The sequence below is a fragment of the Pagrus major genome, chromosome 2 (assembly GCF_040436345.1).
Source record: "Pagrus major chromosome 2, Pma_NU_1.0".
Lineage (NCBI taxonomy): Eukaryota > Metazoa > Chordata > Actinopteri > Spariformes > Sparidae > Pagrus > Pagrus major.
The window spans coordinates 3,017,452-3,043,612 of NC_133216.1; the positions used below are offsets into that span (position 1 = coordinate 3,017,452).

Sequence of the window (26,161 nt, forward strand, 5' to 3'; positions counted from 1 at the left end):
ACATCATTTGGAAAAATTTCAGTGGTTGTGTGAACGCCCAAAGAGTCCGAATCAACTGTTGACACACAACGACTTTGTGAGTTCTCAGTTACGCTCAGTTTATTATAAGACACAGACACAATTAAAAAATATACGTAAATACATAAACCAAGAAAAAAAATCCTTCAGGTATAATTCTGTCCACTGTCAAGTAGAAAGGCAGACATTTAAACATACCACTTGGGCTAGTATTTAAAAGCTAACTCCAATAATTGTACACATCAAAGTGTGTTTACAGGTCTCGAGGAATACTTCTGAATATGATTAAAAAAAAGTAGTAAGAAGTGTTTTGTGGCTCCAGAGGAAGCTGCATGTAATCTGTTAAATCACCTCCAGTGATGTCACTAAGTGGGTAAGTTGCATTGTGGGTAATGAAGGCACCAGGTTTTGAAAAGTAGTGCTAATCAAAACAAATGATCAGAATCAACACAGCAGAACCAGATATACAACCTCTTTTTGTTGGGCATTTGGAAGTGATAATATGAAGTGATATGATATGTTTTTTTTTTTCCAAATTAAGGAAGAATTTGACAAAGCGACATTTATGTATAAGCTGTAGTATTTCGTTAAAATGATAAAATTACTGACCAGTAATGTATTTCTGTTTTTTCATGATAAACACATGTAAACATGATAACACAACAAGATGCATTCCTAGCTGTAGGAATTTCCAGCGTCATGTTCTCACTCTGGATTTGTTACGATAAAATGTTGTTTACGTGTAAATTGTTTATTGTGGATTAATGTAGTTGTAATACCGTTAAAATATATATAATATAATATAATAATGACGATAAAACTATGGCTTCGTTCAGGGTTCAAGTGCGCTTCAAGTCGATGGTTCCAATTTGTCCGTGCCGCGCCTGAACGCAGCAGAGCTCCTCGCTGCAGCCTTCAGATGAGTGTAGGCGGGTTGTCGGTTTGAGCCCCGGGCAGGAGGCTCCTCCTGACTCACTGTGGGTTTCTTTGAGTGTTGTTAGCTGTCTGAACTCCAGCTGGAAACATCCGCACACCACCGACCTGACAACAGAGAGAGGGAATAAAACAAAAACACCGAAAACACCCCGGAGACGAGAGAGAGAGGCTGTGAGGGAGCGGACGTTCAACCAGGTACAGTCTAATTAGTTGAAGCTAACTGAGCGTTAAAGAGGCTTTAAATCTCGACTTACCTGAGGTTTGACTGGAAACTGAAGTGTTGAACGCTATTAAAGCGTCTGCTTAACCAACCTTACATCAGAAAAGTTGAATGGGAATCTTAAAACTTTGACAAAAAGTGCACGTAAACACATTTAAAGAACTTTTCTTGCTAACAGCGTTAGCATGTAGCTAACAGCGCAGGATACAGGAGAAGTATTAAAGTAATTCAGGACATTATTAGATAGTTCACAGTTTCGTTTCTCTCGGCTTCATGCAGGATGACAAATCTTCCACCAAAATAAATAAATAAATAAATAAAACAAAAAAATGGGAATGCGTTAACAAACACACTTCCGGCGCCTGCCTTCAAAATAAAACACGCAGTTTTGTTAACACGTCTGAGACTTGAGTGTTGGTGAATCCTGGGGTTAAATAAGTCCAGGTTTTGGGGATTTTGTTTCTCTGGAAACATTTAAAATCTTGATATTTACTCCAAGTCACACACACACATGCTTGTGTACACTGCAATATTTTATCTGTCTGTCAATAAATAGGACTTGTTTGAAATGTGTCTGTGGCCACTGGACAAACTTTAATATTGCATCTGAATTTAAAAGTGCAATTTATAAGAAATGGCATCCTATCAAATTCATACTGAAGCAAAAAAATGGGGGCAGCATATCACCATAATAACAGCTGACTGCTGCAGACTGTATCTACTGTTACCTAATTAGCTCAATTAGCCTTGCAGCTAGCAGTTCAGGTTGGGAGCTCAGAGCACCGGGAGAGTGTCCCACTCACAGAGGCTGTGTCCTCGCTGCAGCGGCCCAGGTTCGAGTCCAACCCGTGGACCTTTGCTGCACATCTTCCCCATTAGGCTCATCCCACTTCCTGTCATCTCTCAAGCTGTCCTATCAAATAAAGCTGTAAAGAAAGACACTGCTACAACACAATGCATAGAAGTCATAATGATGAACTATTATATCTTCATATTCTGGTGATAATTTTAACATGTTTTTGTGTGTGTTTTTAGCGAAAAGTATTACTTGTTGCACCTTTAATTACACAAAATTGAACTTGAATGGTCCTTTAAAGGAGTTTGGTGCAGATGCTGCAAAATGAAAATAAGAGGCAGTTGTAAATGCAAAGAATAACTGATGAGGCGCCAACTGTGAATTTCGCAGTACTGTTTTCTGTGACAGACACTGCGCTTTTACTTTGAAGGCCAATTTTTCCAACTTCCTGTGGTGTTTGTGACTTTACTCTGGGTTTCTTCACAGCAGAAAAGGCTTGAAGCTCTTTTACAGAGTGTGTCTTTAGGTTCATTTAAGGATCCTGAGATAAGAGACTGTTTGGCAAAGCTGCATTCGGATACATGGAAATGTTCATGCTGTTCATGTCACGCGTCTTCTGAAATGTCCACATGTTTTATTAACATCTGCATTGAGCTATTGTTCAGTTATCTGCGGTGGCATGTCTATTGGTGCCCACATGGAGCCCCACCCATGTTTGGCTGGTTTTCCTCTAGTTCCTGCGCCATAATCGAACCCTCTGTGTGCCTGCAGATAACACTGGTGGTCTTAAAGTCTGTAACTCAGGTGTCAGTTGTTTTCACATTAAGAAACAGTGGAGTCACATGAAGATATTCTGAAGTGAGCTGCACATTTAAAGACTTTGGGAAAGAAATAAGAGAAGTGAATCAGTGAGAAAGAAACTCAGTTGTTGACAGCAGACTGATGTGAACAGGTGACTTCAACAGCCGCCTGCCTTCCTTAAAGGAACAGTTCATCCAAAAATGAAACCTCAGTCATCAATGTTTTCACCCCTGTCTGTTTGTTTGTTTGGTTTGTCAGCAGGTTTACTCAAATACTACTGAACGGATCTCCACCAAACTTGGATGGAGGATGGGTCTCGGCCCAGAACAGACCTCATCAAGTTTTGGTGTGAATCTGGATAAAGGGATGGGTCCTTGATTTTTTTTCTCACTTTCTTTATCATCGCAAGATAGGGCGTTTTTCCACATTTTTGTTAATTTCTCAGGGAGTAATGCATGCATCTTGATGGAAAAAAATCCATATTTGGGTGGCTGGTGTCTTTGACTGAGAGACTGACGCAGATCCTAATAAAAATCCAGTCTTTCTGCAGCCACTGCGGGGTAACAAATAGGGATACAAACCTGCAACTTCCATCAAAGTGCATGACCAAATTTTCACTTTTGGGCAAACCGCTCCTTTTACAACTACAGTTTCTTACCTCATGTGTTGACGTCACACGCCTCATAAACAATTCAGTTTTTCTTCATTTCCCGTAGAGTGTTGACACTTTTTTCATTTTCATCCCGAGCAGATAGTTTGTTTTATTTGTTCAGGTTTTGAGATACTTGTCCCCACTACGATGGAGGTGGATTATTCACAGAGCTCCGTGTGAACAAGTTTAATGTGAACTACTTATTAGTTTTCTACGAGGTCTTCCCTGTCAGAAACACACACACACTCTTTAATCTGCTCTGTTCAGTATCCTCTCTGTGTTAAGAGCCTTTAATTGACACTGATATGATTACTGACTGGCCTGATGTGCCCCATGAACGGTCTCCATGGTAACCTGCATCCAGGCAGTCAGTAGTGGAAGAAGTGTTCAGATCCTTAATGAAGTAAAAGTACTCAAATCATACTGTGAAAATACTGAAGTACAAGTAAAAGTTCTGTATTCAAAATCTTATTTAAGTAAATGTATGAAAGTATCATACATTATCAGCTAAATGTACTCAAAGTATGAAAAGTAAAAATACTCCCTACTTCCCTGTCTGTTTCATGATTATGTGTGATGGCGCTCGTTTAATTCCTCTTTCCTCAGATACTGTATCGAAAGCATTGTGCAGATTGTTATTATTATTTCAGGATCATAAATTGTTTATGTGAAAAATAAAAGAGACGTTATGATTGTGATTATTATTGTGGTTGAACGAGGGTTTTTCAAACCATTTTTGCCCTGCAGCACGCAGAGTAAAATCATTTTTAAGATAATATGTTGTGTGTTAGTTAAATATAGATATAGTATGACTAAAACAAGAGTTTCCTGCCATTGCCTTTAGTTGAAGTCAAATTTTTAAAACAAAAGTACACATGCATAACAGAAGATCCACGCCAGACAGGTTGTGAGCAAATTAAATAAATCTCTTTCTGATTTTTTTTTTAAAATCCTTAAAATTACATGCACTTCTTCTTCTTCATTAAAATCCTTGAGCTACGAATATGCAAGTATCTGAAACTCAACTATTAAACTGTAGGAACAAGAAAACAAACACATTTTGACTGAAGTGAGTGAACTTTAATTTAATACAATACGTTGATGCTCTAATAAAACTACTTCTGCTGCTCCGTTTTGTTGTTTAGCAGTCGTGTTTATCTGCTGTTCAACATCTACAATATTCTTGCAGCCTGAAAAGGCAGCTTTTAAAACACAATGAATATTTAATGCACATTGCTGCGCTAAGAAGTAAACTAATAAACAATAATGCAGCCAGCATCTACAGCTCTAAAACGAAGTCCATAATGTCTGCCATTTAGATATATAAATGTTATACTATTAGGTTCAATGAGGAGTAATTTCTCCTCAAGTAAAGCTGTCAAATATCTGCCCACAAAAATGAACCTTAATGGAGCTGACAGATGAGATGTGTAGATCACAGGCAGGCAATATTACCTGACGTCAGGGAGTCGGTATAAATCTAGATAAACAGATTACACATATTTAAAATACGTAAGTTCCTTCCTCCCAAACACACACTCAACAGCACTCTTCCTCTTTCTGTTGCTGTCTCACAGTATTTGGCAGACAGGAAACTGCTGTTAGGACTTTACTCACCAGATCAGGCACCTAATACTGCTACACACACACACACACACACACACACTTCCATCATGTGTTTGCTTTGCTGCTGATCCGTAGTCAAACATGACTGTCTGACAGTTTCTGTTTGTTCAGTTTCTGTTTGTCATCCTGTCACATGACTGGTGAGATAGTTTAAGTAATGAATATTAAACTGTGTGTCTGTGTGTGTGTGTGTGTGTGTGTGTGTGTGTGTGTGTTAAAACTGTTTAAAGTTTTTGAAAGAGGAGGATATCCTTCTTATTAATCCACACTACGATGTGAGCAACATCAAGAGAGCGACGTCCACTGTGTTCTCTTGGAACAGTTTGATTTATCCTCATTTTTATCTCAGCCCTGCCTTTATTTTCAGTTCTGCTGTATAACATTGTTTAAAGTATAGCTACACTTACAGAAGGAGCCTTTTGATGTTTTTATAAATATAAAAATATATTAGCATTTGGTCATTATGGCTCCTTGAATCACGTAGCTCAAGGTTCCTACGTTAAGTATCGTGGGTGATTCAGTGATTTTCTTAAATATCCACACCTGTGTGTGTCTGTGTGTGCAGGGTGATGGCGGTTCCCTACGAGGGTCAGTCGTTCTCAGCTCTGAGGAGACAGTGTCAGCAGAATGGACATCTGTTTGAAGACCCTCTGTTCCCAACAACCGACCAGTCTCTGTTCTACCAGAGCAACCGCATCGGCAGGGTCACCTGGAAAAGACCGAAGGTGAGAAAAACAGACTCAAAATAAGAAGAATTACCAGCCGACAAAGTGGAGAATAGACGTAAAAAAGTTACTAATGTCAGCATCAGAGATGAAGGCACTACACTGAACAGATCAGCTGATCCTTCTTCTGGAGAGAGACAAGAAACAGACGGGGGACAGAAGGTGGGAAAGGGGGATGGTGGTCATGAGACAAATACAAAGGAGAGCTTGCACATAAAGAGAGAAGAGGTGGCGTGGACTGAATAGGAAGAGGAATGTGTGGAATTCACCCCACTGAAGTCCCACTCCAACATCCAAATACTGGTGTGTGTGTGTGTGCACGTGTGCATGTAGTGTTTGCTCCTTGAACAAATATTTGAGGAAATATAGGGTAGGATAACATGTTAAGATGTCTCTCTGGTAGTGAGTGACTGAAGGTAAACTGGAACGAAACAAGCATGACGACATGTTGCTATGTTAATGTTCAAAACGCCCATGTTTTTTCTCCTTGTGTGAGGGAGCAACGTAACATTTGTCTCATAGGACAAAAACTTTAAAATCCATTACTGTTGCTGGTATTCGTGGCCAACCTCACCAAATTTTATCGTCCTGCTCTCTTCCACTAAAATGCTATCCGGTTTACTGTCCGCCTGAATCCATGTGAATGTATCATAAGTCATTTAGTCTGATGAATCACTTTATCGACGATTTTTTATGTATTTAGTAAAGGATTTTGAAGCCATTAAATATGATGACAGACATTCAGAGCTTCATTTGAAAACCTCAAAGCTTCAAATGTAAGAAAAAACCCTAGTTGTAGGAAACAACAACAGGTTTTTAAGGGATGAGATAATGGATGTGATGATATTGTTGTCCTAACACTTTGTACCAGCACCAGAAGTAACTGGATCATTCACGTAGATATCTGATATAAATTAATAATTTATGATTCATTTATTTAGAGTTAATGCAGTGTTGTGAAATACTCTGTGCAACAACTAAATGTTATCAGCCCTCTTGCAAAAACTCAAAGGTGACCAACACACCTGAGCAATAAAGATTATCATTAACTGATATATTTTATGTTTTTCTTTCCATCCAAGTCCAGTTTGTACGGAGCAGCCCGGCTCAGTTTAACAGAGGCTTTTCAGTAACAGTTTGTTTTGTTTCAGTTTTGTCTGTTTCATGGCGTCCAGCCTTCCTGTAATTCTTGTAAACCAGCAGTGGTTCAGTTTGGACCTCTGAAGCTGAGCTTTGTGGCTCGGGCCAAAACTTTGTCTGGAACTGTAAACAGTCAGGTTGTGTCTGGAACTGACGCATTAATCACAAACCATTATATAACTGTTTCTAGTCTTCCATTGAACTTGAGCAGCTATCATGACTCTTTCTTGAGGTACCGAGGAAAATGTCTGTGTCATACTGACAAAACTAATATTAATATTTCCCTCTTTCTGTTTTTATCTTAATGTTATGAATGATTTTGAGCGAGTAGGTAAATGTGATTTAACACAAACATCCCAACAGATGAACTCCGTCTAGATTAAACACTGAACTTGTTTAATTCAACTTTACTTTCCTCCAGAGACTTTGAGTCACCATCTGCATTTCACTGAAGCATATTTGTTTGTAGGAATGTTTCTATGCAGTTACCACTGCAGCTGATTTATTTGTTGAGTTTAGACGAGCGGGAAATATGATGCTCATAATGAAATTATTGCTTAATAACTTTACAGCTTCTATCTGCGGCTTTTTACACTGTACACTGACGTCTTTGAAATACACACACAGACACACACGGAGATTAAAAGCACAAAAATAGGCCTATAACTGATTCACAGAAGATTCTTCTTCTTTGCGTCATTCAGTTTCATACCTGAGAGCAGGAGCATGAATTTGTTGTGTGTAAAAAATGTCTGTCTGTAGCAGTTACCCGGCCTCAAATCCTGTTAATTCACTTTAAATTGAACTTTTGAAGGCTTCCCAGTTTAGTCCAGTTAATTTAGACAGATGACATCAAATTAACTGTTTTTCAGAACAAAAACTGCAGTGAGATCGAAGCAGACTCGGATAAAGTTTGAAATGAAGACTGGAGTTTTGTATTGTGTGAATTTCAGTTTATTTCTTGAGTGAATTGAAAGTAATTTGATTTCAAACATGACTGATGACGATGAGAACATTTTTCCAGTCTTCCTCCAGTATAGCCACGATAAAAACACGCCCAGCTCGGGCCTGAAGTGTATAAATGCTTTTACTGTCAATCATTGACGATCTGAGCTGTTAAATAATTAAACAGGAATTTTAAAGCACTCCAGTGGATCGATATTATTGATTTGTGCAGGGAGTGGAGGGAGAGGAAACATTCATATTGTTTCTCTCTAAACTTTGAGGTTCCTAATGAGACCGCAGGGTGAAGACATGTTTTACAAGAACTTAAAACTGTAATTAACATCTTTCAATACATCTTTGGATCAGTGTCAATGACTGATTGTTCATCCTGATGAGTCCAAGCTCAGGACATGGTCTGAAAATGGTAGTAGTTAGAGATGTCCAGAACTAAATGTTGGTATTAGGACATATTTGAATGGATAAAGCAAATCAAAATTAGATGCTTTTTTTCCTGAACGCTACTGTGTTTGTCCACCTCAGCCTGCTGGGGTTGCAGGACTGTTTTCCTTCTGAAGTGGGAGCATTTTGCTGCATATTCAAGTTCAAATTTGATGAGTTTTGACAGTGATGTTGACAAAATGCATAAGCAAAGAACAGCATACAACACATTCAACTAGCAGCCTCTTGTTTTAGCTGGGTTAGGATTAGTTGACCGTCGCATTCACCAGTTAAAATGAGAAATGCAGTTATTTAATGTAGCTACATTTGTGGGGGGTTGGATGGATTTACAGTTTTTTAATATCTTGCTAGGAAGCCGTTCATCTGATTCAAACTTTAATGCCGCTTTGTTGCATTCACACATTGACTTTTTGTTATCAGGTAGCTATATTATCTGCTTGAGATGCATAAAGTGGTTAATGTTGTGTTTTGAATGACATTATCATCATCATTATCATTTAGGTGCACTAGCACATAATTAGTAAGGATAATAACATAATAACAAGGAAAATGTTTAGTCACACTTGACAGTTGTTGGATGGATCAGTCCCACCATGGAGCCCTAACTGTACGGCAGATTGCTTTAAGAGCTGCTGTTTCCACTTTGCCCACCAAGCTTGATCCGTCCTGTAGAGGGATTGGACAAGCCTGCTCCTTTAATGCCTCCACGACCCCCTGTGAGTATGTAACAGTACTGGTAGTTGTGTTTTACAAAAACAATTACACATACTGTGTTCACTGTGAAATGTGAAAACAAAATTCCTGTGGGTTTATAAATCCATGTTCATTTTGGGAAAGCCCTCAAAGATGAGCCTGACTATTGAAATCTGAGTGTTTTGATGTTTCACAACACTGAGTCATGAGACAGGATCTCTACAGAGTTGTGGGGTAATGGCTATTTAGACTGTTGTTGACCATTGTGTGTGTGTGTGTGTGTGTGTGTGTGTGTGTGTCAGGGTTTCCATTATCCAGTAATTGCTGTGTTTTCTGTAGAAGTCCGACACACTTAAATGTCTTCGGCCTTAATGTCCGGTGAAAGAAATCCCTCTAAGCAGGATTTGAAATGTTTTAAAAAGATGGAGTATCAGCTCATCTGGAGGAAGATAAATGATTGTTGAGTCTAATTCCCAGGTTGTCAGATACCAGCACTTTGGGTTGGTTGTATTCGGCATTAGCAGTCTCTGTAAATATTTTTTAAGCTGATAAACACAGATAACATTTGACCAGAATTTCTCCCATTTTTCTGGGAAATCTTCCAGGACACTCAGAAACCCTGGTGTGTGTGTGTGTGTGTGTGTGTGTGTGTGTGTGTGTGTGTGTGTGTGTGTGTGTGTGTGTGTGTGTGTGTGTTTTTGGTTGAACAGATGACTACACTTATGGTACTGTATGTGTGGTCACATACAGTATGTCTACTTAAAAATAGCAGCTTCTAATTTAAAGAGTGCGCTCACAGCGAGGGGCATTTGAGATTCTTTCTGGTTTCTTCATATACGTACGTACCTCGCTCAGTTTGTCATGTGACTTCACAATGAGAAAAAAAACACGCTCAAGATGAAACTGAAACTGTTTTTCAAAATGCAGTTTTTAAAAAACAGCGATGTAACATCTACTTAAATTAATTCTATTCTGATAAAATACATCTATTAATTTTCTGGTGTAGAGTTCAATGAGACGAATGATATGAAGCTATACTAGCTTAGCGTAGCACAAACACTGGAAATAAGGGGATACAGCTAACTCTAAAGCTCGTTATTATCATGTTATGTGTCATTTTTTAAGATAGACTCTGTTAATATGTGAGCTTTATGTAATCCACATGTACGGTCTCTATAGGGTTGGTGATCTTACTGGGTGTGCGTACCACTGGTTTATCCCAGCTCTCTCATTTGGCTCCCGTCCCGATTTTCTCCCTCTCACACACTCTGTGGTTTGTTTTGCTTTGATCGTTCAGAAGCGATTTCTACTTTTTACCCTGTATTTACCTTTAGGATGGTTGACTGAGTGCTCTGGCTCACGCCCTGCTTCACATGCATGTAGTATGACCACCTCCTTCTCCTGTTGGTCAGTGAACAGCTCCAGTGCAGCAGCAGTAGAGACGCCACAGCAGAAATACAGTATTCAGTAGAAAAGGACTGAAAAAGTGAACTGGGCCATGATATAATTAGAGACCTGCTCAGCTTTAATCTATTATGGTCCTGTCAAGGGTTGTTCTCCTTCTCCTTCTTCTCTGTGTTTTTCTGTAGCAGAGTGTCTAGATGCTGCACTTGTAAAGTCAATTAAAGAAAATTTGGCTTCATATTAGCAGCTGTAATTTTATTACCGAAATCTACCGTATCATCCTTGATATCATGTTTTCTATAAACTGATCAATGTACAAGTTGCACAATCAGAGTTAGAATAGTTTGTAGCTAAAGTGGGCCTGTAAAGACGGACTAGTGAGTAGATGAGTCTCGCTGTGATGACGTTTAATGTCCCCGACAACCTCTGTAGTCTCATTCAGACACTTGTTAGCAACCGCCGTTGTTAACACACGTAAGAGCTTTATAATTAAATTGTGGCACATTGGATGATGTATTTTATGTTGTAGAACAAATCGTGCAAATATCTTCAGCCTGTGGTAACCACACACCTTATTTCAGACAGACTAACTGAAAACCAAATCAAACACCTCATTGACTTTGAGATGAAGGAACCGGATGTGCAAAAATGCGAGCTGATTTCTGGGTTTTAGGACTCATTCCTACACCACTCTGTAGCTATAAACTCTCTGAGCAGTGCATCAGTTTCATGCTCTGTATTGAAACGATTTGAAATTGCATCATCCCATCGTGAATGAAATTCATATGATAAATAATAACAATTGATAAATCCGTTTAAAAAAAGACAAACACTGATTGAAATCGTCTTTGTCCTTCTAGGAGTTATGCGGCGACCCTCATCTGTTTGTGGACGGCATCAGTGCCCACGACCTGCACCAAGGCCAGCTGGGAAACTGCTGGTTCGTAGCCGCCTGCTCCAGTCTGGCCTCCAGAGAGGCGCTATGGCAGAAGGTGAGACAACGACACAGGCACAGTTTTCATATTTCATTATCTGTTTTTACTGTACAGTTGGTTTTGTAATCCAGTTTTTATCAAAGAAAATGCTTTTCTTCCTGTTGACTGCGTAACACACAATACTTGATATTTACATAAAAATCCATCACAACACCAGAACACAAAATCACACAATGTTGCACGAAATTAGCTCAATCAAGTAATATTTCATGACTCTGCTAAGCACCACACGTCAGCGAAAGACTTCTGGCTTAGTCACAGCTGATAGAGTGGGATGTATGCACACACTGTGTGTGTATTTATGGGTGTAGTCATGTGTGCAATCAAGTATATGGCTGTTAGATTTGTGCAACTGGGTGTGTGTTTACTTTAGAGTTATGTGTACTGTGGCACTTGATGTAATCCAAGTGAAGTGAAGATAACCATCACCCCACACACACACACACACACACACACACACACACACACACATTTCTTAAAGGGTTCTTCAGCATGTGAAGAGTTATCTTAAAGGTTGTTTTCATAAATTTGTATGATGAAATGTGTGTTATTAACGACTGAATGACTTTAAAACCCTTCAGTTATTTTTTTAATAATGAATAATGGGGAATAAATAACAACAAACAAAACTAACGACAACAAAAACATATAAATCTGCATCAGCTGTCGGTTATTTAAACATCAGGATCAGAATCTGCCCAGAATTTCACAATCAGTGTATTCGTTAATCACAAACTGAGCCCTGACAGGTTGACAAGTGACAACACAGAGAGACATTAAACATCCTTTAAATTATTTTATGACAAACTAAAGGAATCCATCTGTTAAAGGACTTGAGCTGGATGCTGCAGCATCCAGGAAATAACATCTTTCATCCATAAGGTGGCACCAGTTACCTTCATTAACAACCCTGTTAATCAGAAGTGACACATGTATGAATGGATCTTCTGTCAGCTGGAACTGAATTTTAAATCATGTGTTAATATATACAACTTTATAAATTGGTCTCCAATCATATTATGAAGTTTAAAGACGATTTTGGTTCGATTTGACAGTTTAATCTAGAATGAATACTTAAACACTTGTGTTACAGTCCAGGGTTTCCCTGATCATTATAAGGCTCAGTCACATTACCTAAGCTGTTTTACTCAACAAGTCAAATGAATGTATTGCTTTCTGATTTTTTTGTACAAAGATATAATAGCCGCCCAAAATGATGTGAAATTGTAGTTTTTTTATTGGAAAGGGTTTTACACAAACACTGCAGTATTTAATCCTCAGGAGCTAAAACAGCATAAAAACGTACTGAGTGTATTTTTGTGTAGTCTATAATGGCCGGCTGGTATAGGAAGGTTTACAGTGATTAAACAGGATCTCTGACCTGAAGGTCTTTCAGCCACACATGATAAGAATTCGTGGAGTCATAGTTGTGTGTGTGTGTCTGTGTGTGTACTTGTGTTTTTTCCACTGTTGGTTACCTCGTTCCTCCTGTCTGGTCTCGGAGGTCCGCTGCAGCTCTCAGTTTTCCATCAGCTGAAGGGAAACTGAAGCCTGTTTGAGGTGTTGTTGCCTCAGTGGAGCAGCCAGTTGTCTTGACACCCGTCAGTGGTCCAAGAACAAACACTGGTCCTAAAACACTTATTAAGCCTCTGGTGTGTGAAGGCAAACTACACGAGCAGTGTGATGACGATTATCACAACATTTTGTTTTTCCAAAGTGACCCAGTCATCCCTCATCTCTTAACTACTTATAGATCATGTGTGACTTATTTAGTAATGTTGATGAAATGAATTCCTGATGTAGTAAATCATGCATCATTTTCTTTGATGTGCTGAAAGTAAGAAGTGTTCCAACCTGCTCTGTTTTATAAAACAGATTTCAATATAAAGTCTGTAATTTTGAGTTAAAATTCATCCACAGTTTGTTTTATTTGCCAACTTAACTCGAGGTCCATTTACATCCAAGGCTTTCAACTGCAAATCCCAAATATATTTTTTGACTGTAAACAAAAAACCTGCAATGATGTTGTACCTGTTTCTGTCCTCAGAGCACGTCTGGCTCTCTAACTGACCACAGTAAAAGTTCAGTTTCAGCGTAAAACAACTTGCAGTAGAGAAACATGACAACACCGTGTTACTGCCAGGATTTGGCTCCAGTCTGATGGAAGATTTGACTGGAAACTAAATGGGATCGGGAACTATTGTAACTCATGACCAGATACTGTAAACACGACATGGAGGAATGTTTCCCTTCAGTTCGTCCAACTGAAACACAAGAAGACAGAGAAACACACAGAGAAATGCAAAATTTTATGTAAATCACAGAGCGAGTCAGACAGCAGCTAAAAGTCCGACCCAAACAGCTGATCTGCGGAGTAATACAGTGCGCGGCAGGCACAGATGTGCTTGTGTGTAGGAATACGGACGTTGTGAAGTTGAGGGAATATAGTCCCAAAGGAAAGGGCTGTCTAACGGGAACGTAAAGCAGCAAAAAGTTTCAAAATACAGTGTACGCTTAAAAAGATATATGTTTTTGAAGGTGGATAAAATACATCTTGCTGTCAGTGCTGTTTCATCTGCTGCAGGTAGCACACTGACGAGGGATAAGTGAACTATCCCCTTCAGTTACTAGCTACTTTGCAGACGCTGCATCAAAGCCGAAGTTTTGCATTTTTTGGATTAATACATTTTATCTGCAATTGGGCACAAAAAACGCTTATACCGATATTTGGAAAATGCTGAATATAATCTGCTAGGTCCATAAGCGATCCATCCCAACTATTTATAAACCTGACTTGACTCCTGTCCTCTTGTCCCTCCCTCCTCTCTCCTCCCTCCCTCCTCCCTCCTCCCTCCCTCCTCTCTCTGTCCAGTAACACCAATAACAATCAGACCAATGAGACCACACAGACAGCTTTCAGTCGATGTTTAATAGATGTCACTCCATTGATCTCTGTTTTGTGTCAGGCCGACGGTCATGCAATGTGAATATTAGATATTCCACTCACTGCTACTCGTTCTGCGTCTAACTGTTTTTCAGAAACAAAACAACAACAGCAAAGACAGTAACAAAGAACAAGTCACTCATCAATCATTAATTAGTCACATATTAATATTCAGCTGATCAGAAAAGGCGTGTTTTATTTACAGTATTATATTCAAAAGTCGATGATTTCATCAGGAGTTATACAAATTTCGGTTATTGATTATGACAATTCAACATCGGCAACAAATAATATTGTGTTGTAGTTTTTATGAATTACAAATTAATTGATTTATATTGATGATACATTGATCTTTTAAATAGCACCAGGAAACTTACAAGTTTAGTTCCATATTAAGTTTAAATAAAGTGCATTTATACTTCTCTTATTTTTCGGCCCTGGATTTATATTTTTGAACTTTGTTTTGTGAAAAATACTTTTGTCAAAGCTTGATCTGAATGACCTGCTGACATCTACAATCGTGTTGAGGTTAATGAGTGAGGAGAAATAATGAGTGTTTGAGGGAGAATATAAGCTGATGGATTTCTTCGGGTGCATGAAAAAGGTTGCAAAGTTTTCATTCAGCTCTACTGTGTGAAGGTCAAACATGAACAAAATAGTGTGATGCTTTTCCAGAACTCTAACACGACTCTACTGGTAAAAAGTGAGGAGTTATTTGTCGACTGTGAACTCCACCGAGCAGCTCAGATTTCCCGCCTCTGCTCCTTCCTTGAAGGCAAACAGGAAGTACATGACCTTCCTGACCTTGGCCAGCTCAGCAATCCTTTCGCCGAACTCCTGCATGTCCGCCTCCAGCCATTTGAGCGGCGAATCCTCCGGGTCGCCGGCGTTTCGCCAGAATGTTCCGATGGGCTCCAGCAGCTGACGCGTCATCAGGTGGGTGAGGTCGGGGGTCCAGAGCTGGCAGATGCCGGTGATGGTGACGCGACCGTAGCCGCTGAGGGAGAAGTACCAGCGGGAGAAGTTCAGCTCCTGATTGGGGAAGTCCAGCCGATAGACGGCCTCGTGGGGAAGAAGCAGACGCTCGCCTTCCTGACGCTTCTGTCCTGACTTCTGCAAAGATGACACACGAAGACGCATCATCTGCAGAGGAGATAAAAGAGAAACACAGGAAGAAAGTTAAGAAGAGAGAATGTGATGATCCACCCAAAACCTTTTTATCCTGTAATTGTGAAGCAACCACAGGAGGCTTTGAACTGGGTACTGATGAGCTGTGAAGAGATTTACTCTGGAAATATATTTTCTAGGGATGCACAATATTGGATTTTGTCAATATTTTCCAGTTTATTTTTGCACTTTCATAAAACAAAATGAAAAACTACTTGGTCAAAGGTTTGACGTGTGAGCATGATTAAAGCATCTTATCGGCCTGTCATACCTGCAAACATGCAGAACTACAGAGTTGTTACAGTACGTTGCACAACACAAACACTACATGAGGTAAAAACTGATGACAACGTCCTCTGATGTATGTCGGAGGATCTGTGGGACGTGCCAGAACAAGTTTAGTCCATGGAGGCCTCACTGTGGTTCAGACTTGACCCGTTGAGGCCTGGACACAGGACCTCTGGGGGGTCCTGTTGTGTTGGACACCAGGGCGTTGGCAGCAAACCCTCCTGTAGGTTGTGAGGTGAGGCCTCCCCGGATTGGACTTGTCCCAGAACCTCCCGTGGATGTTTAATTGATTTGGGATCTGGCGTACAGAGTGGTGTAATAATGAGTCCTAAAAGCTGGAAATCAGTTCACATTTTTGCACATCTGGTTCCCTCGTCTCAAAGTCTGTGGGTTTTCAGTTAAATGTCTGAAATAAGGTGTGTGGTTTAATTTACGCTTCAAAAATCACAAAAGTGGTGAATGAACAAAACCTGTCAGAGTCATTAACTTGTGTTTGTCACAGATAATTTTAACAATTCAAAAATCCCAAAGTCTTTTTGTCGAAGGAACCAGGGCGATGCTAACTTCAGGGTTAGCCTACAAAAACACGTCATCCCCACGCCTCTCTGTTTGGAGACCAAGTCGGCGCCTTGAATTCTGTGTCATGTTCCTCTCGGGGTTTTCATCAGTATTTTTTCACGTTTTAAAGATGTGGCTGATCTGTGTATTCTTGTCATGTAATGTAGTTGAGCAGGCGGCTTTGCGCGAAACCAAAGTACTGAAGTAGGAAATGATATTAAATGTCAGGACAGATATCAGTACCCAGAGCCCAGGATGACCTTTTCACATGTCTTGTTATGTCCAACCAACAGGCCAAAACCTGAAGATATTAATTTTGTTGTGATGTGAAACAGGAAAGCTTTTTTTTAAATTGATCACTCAAATGTGTATCTGTCAACAGTTCAAACAATATGTAATTTACCACTGAGGAAAAGCAGAATATTGATGGATTCAAGAAGCTGCTACAAGAAAGTATCTGGCATTTTTGCTTGAAAAGTGACTTAAACGATGAATTGATAATCAAAATAATTACTGATTCATTTTCTTTTGATTCACTAACTGTTGTAGCTCTAAGCCAGACGTCTCTCAGCACAGCTCAGGTGCACGTTTACATTTGATCACAGTCACAGAAGCTCAGGAGCTGCTCACCTCGGTTGCATCACGCAGACAGAAAGAAAAGTGTTTTCGAGGCACAGAGCCAAGTTTGAGCTCTTCTGATGGGTCGGACTATTGATCACTACAGCCAGAACATTCACAGGACCAGGCAGCAACACAACTTTAAAGGAAAAGTTCCCCAAAAAATCCAAAGTCAGTTGTTATCTCCTCAGCTCCATGTTGATGGAAAGTCAGATGAAGGTTCGTAGTCCTCAAAACATTTCTGGAGCAAAACAGCAAGAAAACAGCGGAAAAAAACCCCAAACATAAAAAGGCTCCGTTAAGCTTGTCCGGCTTTATCGACGTCTTTGGAAGCTCAGAAATCCTAAATTGATTGAAAAATGTAGTTGTTTTTTTTTAAACCTGCGACATCCAGTCGAGCTCGTGCACCCACTTCAGATATGTGCACGCAAGAAGCTTTTAGCTTAGCAGCTACAGTGAAGTTTTCTGCTTTAAAAAGAGTGTAAATAACATCTTCGTGAATCATTTTGGGATCTCAGGGCTTCTGGAGACTTGGATCATGCTGGACGAGCTGTATGGAGACATTTAGTGTTTTTTGTTTACATTTTAAAACGAGTCTTCAGCTACGTCAGTTGTTTTGGACGATGCTGCAGCGCTGTTTTGCTGTGAAGCTCCAGAAATGTTTTGTGGACTATGAAACTCCACCTGACTTTCCATCAGCATGGAGGAGAGAAGATAATGCAATTGAATTTTTGGGTTAATTGTTCCTTTAAGGACAGATGTTTTAAAGACTCGGGAGAAAAGTTTGAACTTTTGTACCTAGTCGAGTCCTGTGAATAGCTGATGTTGTTTAAAAGCATGCACGAAATCTGTGTTTAACATTTCACCAACAGTCAAAACTGCAACACTGACTGAAGGGAAATGCTCCATTTCACATTGTTGTTGATGTAATTAAAACACAATCACACATCTTGTGATTAAAGGATTTGTAGCCACTGGAGGTGAGAAATTGTCATTTAAAAGTGAGACGCTCACCTCTGTCAGTGCAGGGTCTTCTTTAAATTCCAGCACCAGAGCGTTGGAGGGAGCCTTGGTAGCGTCCATGTCTGACTTTGAGGTTGTAATCCTGGGTAAAGGAGCAGGAGAGGGCAGCCTGTGTGGATGGATGCAGTGATAGGAAGAGCTCGGGAAGAATTTCTGATATCACCTCTCTCTCTCTCTCTCTCTCTCTCTCTCTCTGTCTCTCTCTCTCTCTCTCTCTGTCTCTCTCTCCCCTCCCCTTTCCAACTCTTTCCATCACAGTGTAGCAGCAGTTTCTCACTTTCGTCCCCGACCTCCCCTCCCCCCCTCCTGCCCACAGGGTAGTTTCGTTAGGACTCATTGATCGGCATGCCACATAAAATGAGAGAGGGTGGATGAGATCAATGTGAAAACAGCAACAGTCAGAATAATTAGTTTTCTAACCGTGCTATCCTTATTTCTGTCCTTTAAAGCCGGATATGTGACATTTCTGCAGCAAACCTTTCATGTTTTTGTAATGTGAAGCATTTGCACCATCGTGGAGCATTACTGAAACCAGGAGCAGTCATTGTTTTCATTATTTTATATTTTCCAGAGTTTTGAAATCAGGTTGAAATTAAAAAACAAAACAAAAACCTGCCACATCTCCTCAGAATCATTTCTCCCCAGACATTTCACACCTGATTTGAAATGTCTGAATATCAAATGAAAATACTCTCTAAGCCTTTTTTTTTTTTTTTAAGGCAATAAGGAGGTGGGTGATGTGTGAGAGTGCTAGGCAACAGGAGGCGGTGATGACGTACGAGAGAGAACTCTGGGAGTTTCCCGAGGGCTTCAGGGAGCTCGACTGGTCTTGGCTGAATGGATCAGTTATTTATTTACTTCACTCACATCACTGAGGATCATTACGATGTGTGTGTGTGTGTGTGTGTGTGTGTGTGTGTGTGTCGTCATCAGGGATCTCAGCACAGGATATGGGTGGATGGCGTTCCCTTGTTAAAAACTTTTTAAATCCTCAGTTGCTCGTGTTAATTATAGATGCTGAAGGTTAATTAAGGGGAAACGAGTGGATGACCCGATGATGTTTTTCAACTTTCAAGGAGCTAACAAGTGGACAGCTGTATATTTCTGAGTTTATTGTGTAAAATATTAACAGATGGGCTTTATTGTCTGGTGAGTTTTAGTCATGGTGGTTTGTACTTGAGTATATCTTAACTAGATGTTGTTTTATTGGATATACTAGATATGTGCCTGTTTGTTGTGCCTATTTAATGATGTAATGCACCAATGAAAATATGTTGTTATTAAGCAGAAAGAAAGAAAAATCCATTTTAACATGATTTATTAGTTGTCACCGTATGGAGGAGCTTATTTTTAGTTGAATTTACTGCAGTTTTTAACCGCCACAAACTGAACTAACATTATGAACAGAAAAAACAAGTGTTGACGTCACATCTCCGTACTGTGTTGCAGTGTACTGATGTCAGTGAGCTAACCAGCCCGTTCTGTCTCCTAATACCACTTTGTTCCTCAAGAGGTGACAGTCTGACAGGCCCCCTGGTCTCAGCTGGGAGATGTTAGACCGGCGAGTTCGCTACTTAGTCTAATAAGTCAACAAATAAACTCACAAAATGGAGAACAGAAAAATACAACTATACACTGTCTGAATTCAAGTTTCTACTCTGTTACTGAACTAAGATGAGCTTAATTGCCTCGTTAACTCATCGTAAAACACACTTCATTCAGTAAAATGTGAAAATTTTCCAGCTCTAAACATCGTTTTGACTCTGGAGTCAGAGTCCGTGTCTGTCTGATCCCACAAGACGGCACAGAAATCCAAACACAAATCTAACTTTGTACCCTGGTTTCTTTCTGTTGTTTTTCAAGGTGATTCCAGACTGGAAGGACCAGGAGTGGGATAAAGAAAAGCCCGAGTCCTACGCTGGGATCTTCCACTTCCGGTTCTGGCGGTTCGGTGAGTGGGTGGACGTGGTGATCGATGACCGACTGCCGACGGCGAACGGAGAGCTGATTTACTGCCACTCCAACGACAGCAACGAGTTCTGGAGCGCGCTGGTGGAGAAGGCCTACGCCAAGTGAGCACTTAGTGTGTGTGTGTGTGTGTGTGTGTGTGTGTGTGTGTGTGTGTGTGTGTGTGTGTGGACTCTCAGTTCAGTTTCATCACCATGGGGAGAACTATTAACTGTGAAGATCCTGAGTCTATGTTACATGGATTAAGATTTGAAGTGTAGAAACGAGAGAGTATTTCTCAGATTTATAATGTTTGTTTGATTGTCACAGGGGTTATTTTCTGTCACAGATTTTCCTACATTTGAGAGTAGAAATCCAGGAAAGAATTAATTAAAATTTTATTTTTGAGCGCTAATGCATGCTTGCTTGTGTTTCTAGGATGAGCGGATGCTATGAGGCGCTGGACGGGGGCAACACGGCCGACGCTCTCGTAGATTTCACCGGCGGCGTGTCGGAGCCAATGGACCTGACGGAGAACGGGTTCAAAGACGATGAAGAGAAACGCAACGAGCTGTTTGAGAGAGTCCTGAAAGTCCACAACAGAGGAGGCCTCATCAGCTGCTCGATCCGGGTGAGGAGAGGACAAACATGAACGCTCACTGCAGCTGAGTGATTGAATGAATTAATTTAGTAATGAGTGAATAATATACAGACTGACTGAACGCTCGCCGTGTCGTTCCAGGCGACCAGTGCGGCCGACATGGAGGCCAGGCTGGACTGCGGCCTGGTGAAGGGCCACGCCTACGCGGTGACAGACGTCCGCAGGGTGAGGCTGGGCCACGGCCTGCTGGCTTACTTCAAGTCAGACAAACTGACCATGATCCGCATGAGAAACCCCTGGGGACAGAAAGAGTGGAACGGACCCTGGAGCGACAGGTGAGGAAGAGGAGGTTTAACAGGGAAGACAGTGAGAATTGCAGCTGACCATTCACGTTTTTTTGATGTTGCAGCTTTGCGATTGAGGAAAGAGACCAGAAATTAAATCACATTGGAGAAGTTTTCCTTTCTCACACGTGGTTAACGTTGTGAAGTGGTCTGCTTTAACTCCAAACCATGCTGTTATCCTAAACCTAACCAAACTGACACAGAAAACCAAGAATAAAAAAACCCTGAAAATGATAAGTCAGCACTATAACAACAGGTTATACATGGATAATTATAGCGCTTTGGGTCTTGAACATTTTTTAACCCTCTAAAAAGTTTCTGAAATGTAACAAGGTACCAACTAGACGCTGCTTTAGTTTGTAGGGCGTCACAAGCAGAAAAGGTTTGAACCACTAGTTTAACCTTTAACAATAACAAGATTATAATATTATCACATAATTTCATTTAAAAATCTTAATCTGTAAAGGAGCTAGTAATTAAATAAAAGAAATTGAGTGAAGAATACAATAGTTTTTAAGTACATCTGTGAAGAAAACCTATGAACTGAGCACTTGTAGTCCCAGTTAGGTAATCTGGTAACCCTTTATATTAATGTCCTTATTATAAGCATTAATTGGTAGTAAATATAAGATGAAGACTTCTAAGTTTTAATAATAAACATTTATTGTTAGATTATGCAACCATTCAACCTGAATAAGGCATTGTTCTAGTTATACAAGCTAATGGATTAAAATCTTATAAATGCAAAATGAATAATATAAACGGTGACCAGTGAGGAGACTACAAACTGTGTCTGACCCTCTAATTCTGCTCAGTGCGGAAACACACTGAAGTTAACGTGTCGGTTTGGTCTTGTTTTTTCTGTGGCGTTGTCATGTTTACTTTTTATCACATTCATGTCAGTGTTTAATTATCAGGAGAAGATTACTGACGTTTTTCTGCCTGTCTGCAGCTCTGAAGAGTGGCAGAAGGTCAGTAAGAGTGAGAGGGAGAGGATCGGCGTCACTGTGCAGGACGACGGAGAGTTCTGGTGAGTTTTAGTGCAGCGCTGCCTCCTGTTGGAAACATGAGGTGTCTGCATGTAGCAGCCAGAAACCTACAGTAATTCTCACAGATATTGTGACGTTTGTTTAATCTCATCTGTCTTTGTTGATTTAATCGATAATTTAAATTAAAAAAAAGTAATTTCCAAGCATATCATATTGTTTAAATATTTCCTACATTATAAGAATACCTAATCACTCTGTACACGACTGTTACTGTAAGTAAACTAGAAGCTCCACTGATCCTCCCCTCTGTCTCTCTCTTCGTGCAGGATGACGTTTGACGACTTCATCGCTAACTTCACAGACCTCATCCTGTGTCGTCTCATCAACACGTCCTACCTGAGTTTCCATAAGACCTGGGAGGAGGCCGTGATGCAGGGCTCCTGGCGCCGCAACGACGACCCGCTTCTCAACCGAGCCGGGGGCTGCATCAACAACAAGCACTCCTTCCTCCAGAACCCACAGGTCTTATATTCTCTTAAATGTTTGTCAAGATGATCTCCTGTGCAAAAGCAACAAGTTAAAGAATGAACTCTACCAGTACTGACTGTGTTTCTTCTCTCTGTTGTAGTACGTGTTTGACGTGAAGAAGCCGGAGGACGAGGTGCTGATCTGTCTGCAGCAGAAAGACCGCAGAGCCACGCTGAGAGGAGGACAAGGAGAAAACTTGGCAATCGGCTTCGACATACACAGGGTCAGCTGTTTACAAAGTGCCTGTTTCAATGCAACTGTTCGGCCAAATAGTTTATTTCAGCTTAGTTAGACGCCATGTTGAATATGAGTGGATAAAAGTATCTTGAGGAGCTTGCTTGCAATTCATGTTTTTAAACATAAACAGGCAGATATGACAGACATTTATCATTTCACTTTAATCCATATGCTGTACACCTGTAATTAATAGAGGGAGTAAAAAACTGCTGCTGTCTCTGTGTGTTCAGGTGGAGTTCAACAGGATCTACCGTATGCATGTCAGGCAGCAGAAGGTTGGTGGGAGCACCTACATCAACTCGAGGTCTGTGTTCCTACGCACCGACCTGCCACAGGGCCGCTACGTCATCATCCCCACGACCTTCGACCCCGGCCTGGAGGGAGAATTCCTGCTCCGCATCTTCACAGACGTGCCCGCCGACTGCAAGTAGGAACACACTGAGCGTGTTTTAGTCTGAAAAGGAACATTTCCAACACATCGATTCACTGACGTTGCCAACTTGAAGTTGCTCTTTAATAAAATACAAGTTTCCCTCTCCCTCTGTCTGTCTGTCTCTGTCTCTGTCTGTCTGTCTGTCTGTCTCTCTCTGTCTCTCTCTGTCTGTCTCTCTCTGTCTGTCTCTGTCTGTCTGTGTCTGTCTCTCTCTGTCTGTCTCTCTCTCTGTTTGTCTCTGTAGGGAGTTGACTCTTGATGAGCCTCCACAGACCTGCTGGTCTGGGTTGTGTGGTTATCCCTCTCTGGTCACTCAGGTCCACGTTCTGCAGGCTACCGGACTCGCAGGACAAGACTCTGATGGAGGTAGAGTTTAGTTATATTAAGTCCGTAGTCTGAGTTGGTTTGTTTTCATATTTAGTGATTTCAAGATAAAACGTCTTGTTGAGTCAAAGTATTTCTGCTGTATCGTCTTTTTTAAGTATTTAGTGGATGTTTGAATTGTTTCAAATTTTAATTTTACAATCATGTTAACATGCAGCTGCTGTTATATGCAGTATGTTAGCTAGAGGAATGTTATAGTATGAGGTCATCATTCTCCAAATCCACAATTCAATTCAATTCAATTTAAAGTGTGTTGCTGCACTGACGGTTCTGCCACTGTTGTATTCGTAAGGATCAACAGATCGTTGGTTTTACGTCCTGACAAATGTCATAAACACTTTAAGAAGATGGGGGTATTTTATAACAACAAAGTGACTTTATCCTGGTGGCTAAGCTAACTGTGTCGTCTGTGAAGTTTTGTTTTTATCTTTGGACGTGTGCAAGTAGGCGAGGCTAGCGAAGAAAATACTAGGAGAACTGCTGATGCACGATAGAAATTGAAAGCTTATTTTGATACATTTTTGTTTTAGAATTCAAAACAAGACGTGTCTGTGCTACAGCAAAGTCATTATGGAGAGGACTGATAATAATTAAACAAAGACCTAATTAAACATCATCTCCTGAACTTAGGTAGTACATACATTAATCAGGTTTGTTTGTGTGTGTGTGTGCGTGTCCAGTGTCGGACCCCTACGTGATAATCCGATGTGAAGGACAGAAGGTTCGCTCTCCGGTCTACGAAAACACTCGCAGCCCCGCCTTCGACACCAAGGGGCTCTTCTACAGGAAGAAAGCCAACCAGCCAATCAGCATCGAGGTTTGTGTGCGTTCTTTGGACATCAAATCGTGTACATGTGTGAATTTTGTTTACAGTGAATTCGTCTTTCTCGCTGCGTCTCTCAGATCTACAACCACAACGTGCTGAAGGATTCCTTCATGGGTCAGGTGACGTTGCCGGGGGAACAAGGTGAATTCCAGCAGACGCTTCACCTGAGGGACAAGGGCGATCGCCGTGACAACGACCTCCCCGGAACCATCACCGTCGCCATAGTCACTAGCACGGTGCTCACCAACATCTGAGACGAACCTGGAAACCCGTCCAATCAGCTGTCAGATCTGTCGCGCTTTCATTAAACACACAGTATGTAATTTCTGCCACTCGGGGTCTCTCAATCGAAACAGTGTAAAAAGACGGCGTTTGATGGCGTCGTAAAGTCGTGTGGGATCGTTGGATTTGTTGTCTTCACTGTTGACTTCAACTTCCTCACTCTGTGATGTATCGTCTGATGTTTACACAGGACTTATAGCAGCTACAGGAGGAGCAACCAAATTACCGTTATCTTGCATAAAATTACAAAATTCTTTGGTTTGAACATTGCTGGGAATGTTTAGGATAATGCCAGTACACAGCTCAACAATATATAACAAAGGTCTAGTCGTTTTTTGACATTTTAATGCATAAATGTTACGAAATATGCCTTTTAAAGTTTACCAAATTACCAGTTTACCGCTAATTTTGGCTGTAAGTGCAAATATTTGTCAGGAAAAGAGGGTTTACTTTTGAAAGTTTACTTCATAGAAGTAAGAAGAACACAAGAAACCTGATTCTCTGGTTGTGTTTTAGTTTGATGCCCATAAATGTCTGTTTACATAATGATTTACAGTGCCTGTATCTGATTATCTGAATATCCTGAAAACGTGTCTGAGAGAGAAATTTCAAATGATTTTAAGCTAGCTTATAAATATTGTTTACAGTTCTTTAGGTAACCTTTTCCCTCTGATCGAGCTAATGTTATGTCTATCAACCACTACTTTGTATAATTGTTATTCTACTGTTTAATCTGTTTTACCGTATTTCCTCAAAAAAAAAAAAAAAAGTCAAATAAAGCCAGGTCTCGAATAATGACCGGGGGACGTTGTCGACAGGAATAAACAAAGGCCGTCCACAAATACAGGCCAGGGAAAAGACTGGGTAAACTCCTGGTGGGTGACCGTCATGTGAGTGCCAACTATTTTCATCTCCTTAATTTGATCAACATGTTATTTTCAGCACTTTGTTGTTCTGGATTACTCATCAACAGTATTATTGTCCTGTTTTATTCAATGTAAGTGTGTGTATGTTGATGTCTCAGCCAAATTGTAGGCGTTTTGTAGTAACAAGTACAAACGCCACAAGATGGCAGTAGCTACATTTCAAGTGCCAAATGGGAAATGTGCAAGTCAATGAGGAGTTAAGAGTTTTCAGTCCAGTGAAATACAAGAAGGCTTTTAATTTGAAATATATACAGGAAGTGTTGAGATTGTAGAAACTTTAACAGAGCAAACTGGAGTGAATCAAACCAAGGCTTCATATTTAAATATCACCAAATATACTGATCATTTTTACCTTCTGCAGTCAAGATAAATAAAGGCCCCAGCCACTATTTGAGGAAATACGGTATTCTAGTGTAGCTTATTTTTCACTTTTTTTAAATTCACTTTTAAAATCCTATTTATGTATCTTTTTATATCGCCTTCCTCTGTATGTTGTCTCAGTGTCTGTCATGTCTTCTGTAAAGCACTTTGTATTGCCTTGTTTAAAGGTGCCTTTACAAATAAAGTTGCCTTGCCTTGTAGCATGACGTGTCAAAAACAAAATCCAACCGCTACTGAGTTTTTATCTGCTTTCAGTAGGTCAGGAAGTGAAGAAA

At 40.4% G+C, this 26,161-nt stretch overlaps 2 protein-coding genes across 2 annotated transcripts; one reads left to right on the forward strand and one right to left on the reverse strand.

The window, feature by feature from the left end:
* Positions 1-463: 463 nt before the first annotated feature.
* capn5a (calpain 5a) lies at positions 464-26,108 on the forward strand. The gene is made up of 13 exons (XM_073462553.1): positions 464-1,149; positions 5,615-5,774; positions 11,276-11,407; positions 19,872-20,080; positions 20,394-20,586; positions 20,698-20,891; positions 21,853-21,930; positions 22,216-22,411; positions 22,518-22,640; positions 22,885-23,081; positions 23,332-23,453; positions 24,152-24,288; positions 24,375-26,108. The coding sequence occupies exons 2-13, from the start codon at positions 5,619-5,621 to the stop codon at positions 24,549-24,551; spliced, it is 1,914 nt and encodes a 637-aa protein (XP_073318654.1). The 5' UTR covers positions 464-1,149; positions 5,615-5,618; the 3' UTR covers positions 24,552-26,108.
* Positions 14,321-18,097, reverse strand: ompa (olfactory marker protein a). Its single transcript, XM_073462564.1, has 2 exons — positions 18,000-18,097; positions 14,321-15,497 (listed from the first exon to the last, which is right to left on the reverse strand). The coding sequence occupies exons 1-2, from the start codon at positions 18,066-18,068 to the stop codon at positions 15,066-15,068; spliced, it is 501 nt and encodes a 166-aa protein (XP_073318665.1). The 5' UTR covers positions 18,069-18,097; the 3' UTR covers positions 14,321-15,065.
* Positions 26,109-26,161: the final 53 nt, after the last annotated feature.

What these genes read in the sequence shown, in the direction of transcription:
- ompa (XM_073462564.1), bottom strand. Translation starts at nt 18,068, where the DNA reads ATGGACGCTACCAAGGCTCCCTCCAACGCTCTGGTGCTGGAATTTAAA. An exon ending in AAGACCCTGCACTGACAGAG is followed by an intron (nt 15,498 to 17,999) that starts GTGAGCGTCTCA and finishes TCTCCTCTGCAG; the next exon opens with ATGATGCGTCTTCGTGTGTC.
- capn5a (XM_073462553.1), top strand. Translation starts at nt 5,619, where the DNA reads ATGGCGGTTCCCTACGAGGGTCAGTCGTTCTCAGCTCTGAGGAGACAG. An exon ending in GTGGAGAAGGCCTACGCCAA is followed by an intron (nt 20,081 to 20,393) that starts GTGAGCACTTAG and finishes TTGTGTTTCTAG; the next exon opens with GATGAGCGGATGCTATGAGG. An exon ending in AACGGACCCTGGAGCGACAG is followed by an intron (nt 20,892 to 21,852) that starts GTGAGGAAGAGG and finishes GCCTGTCTGCAG; the next exon opens with CTCTGAAGAGTGGCAGAAGG.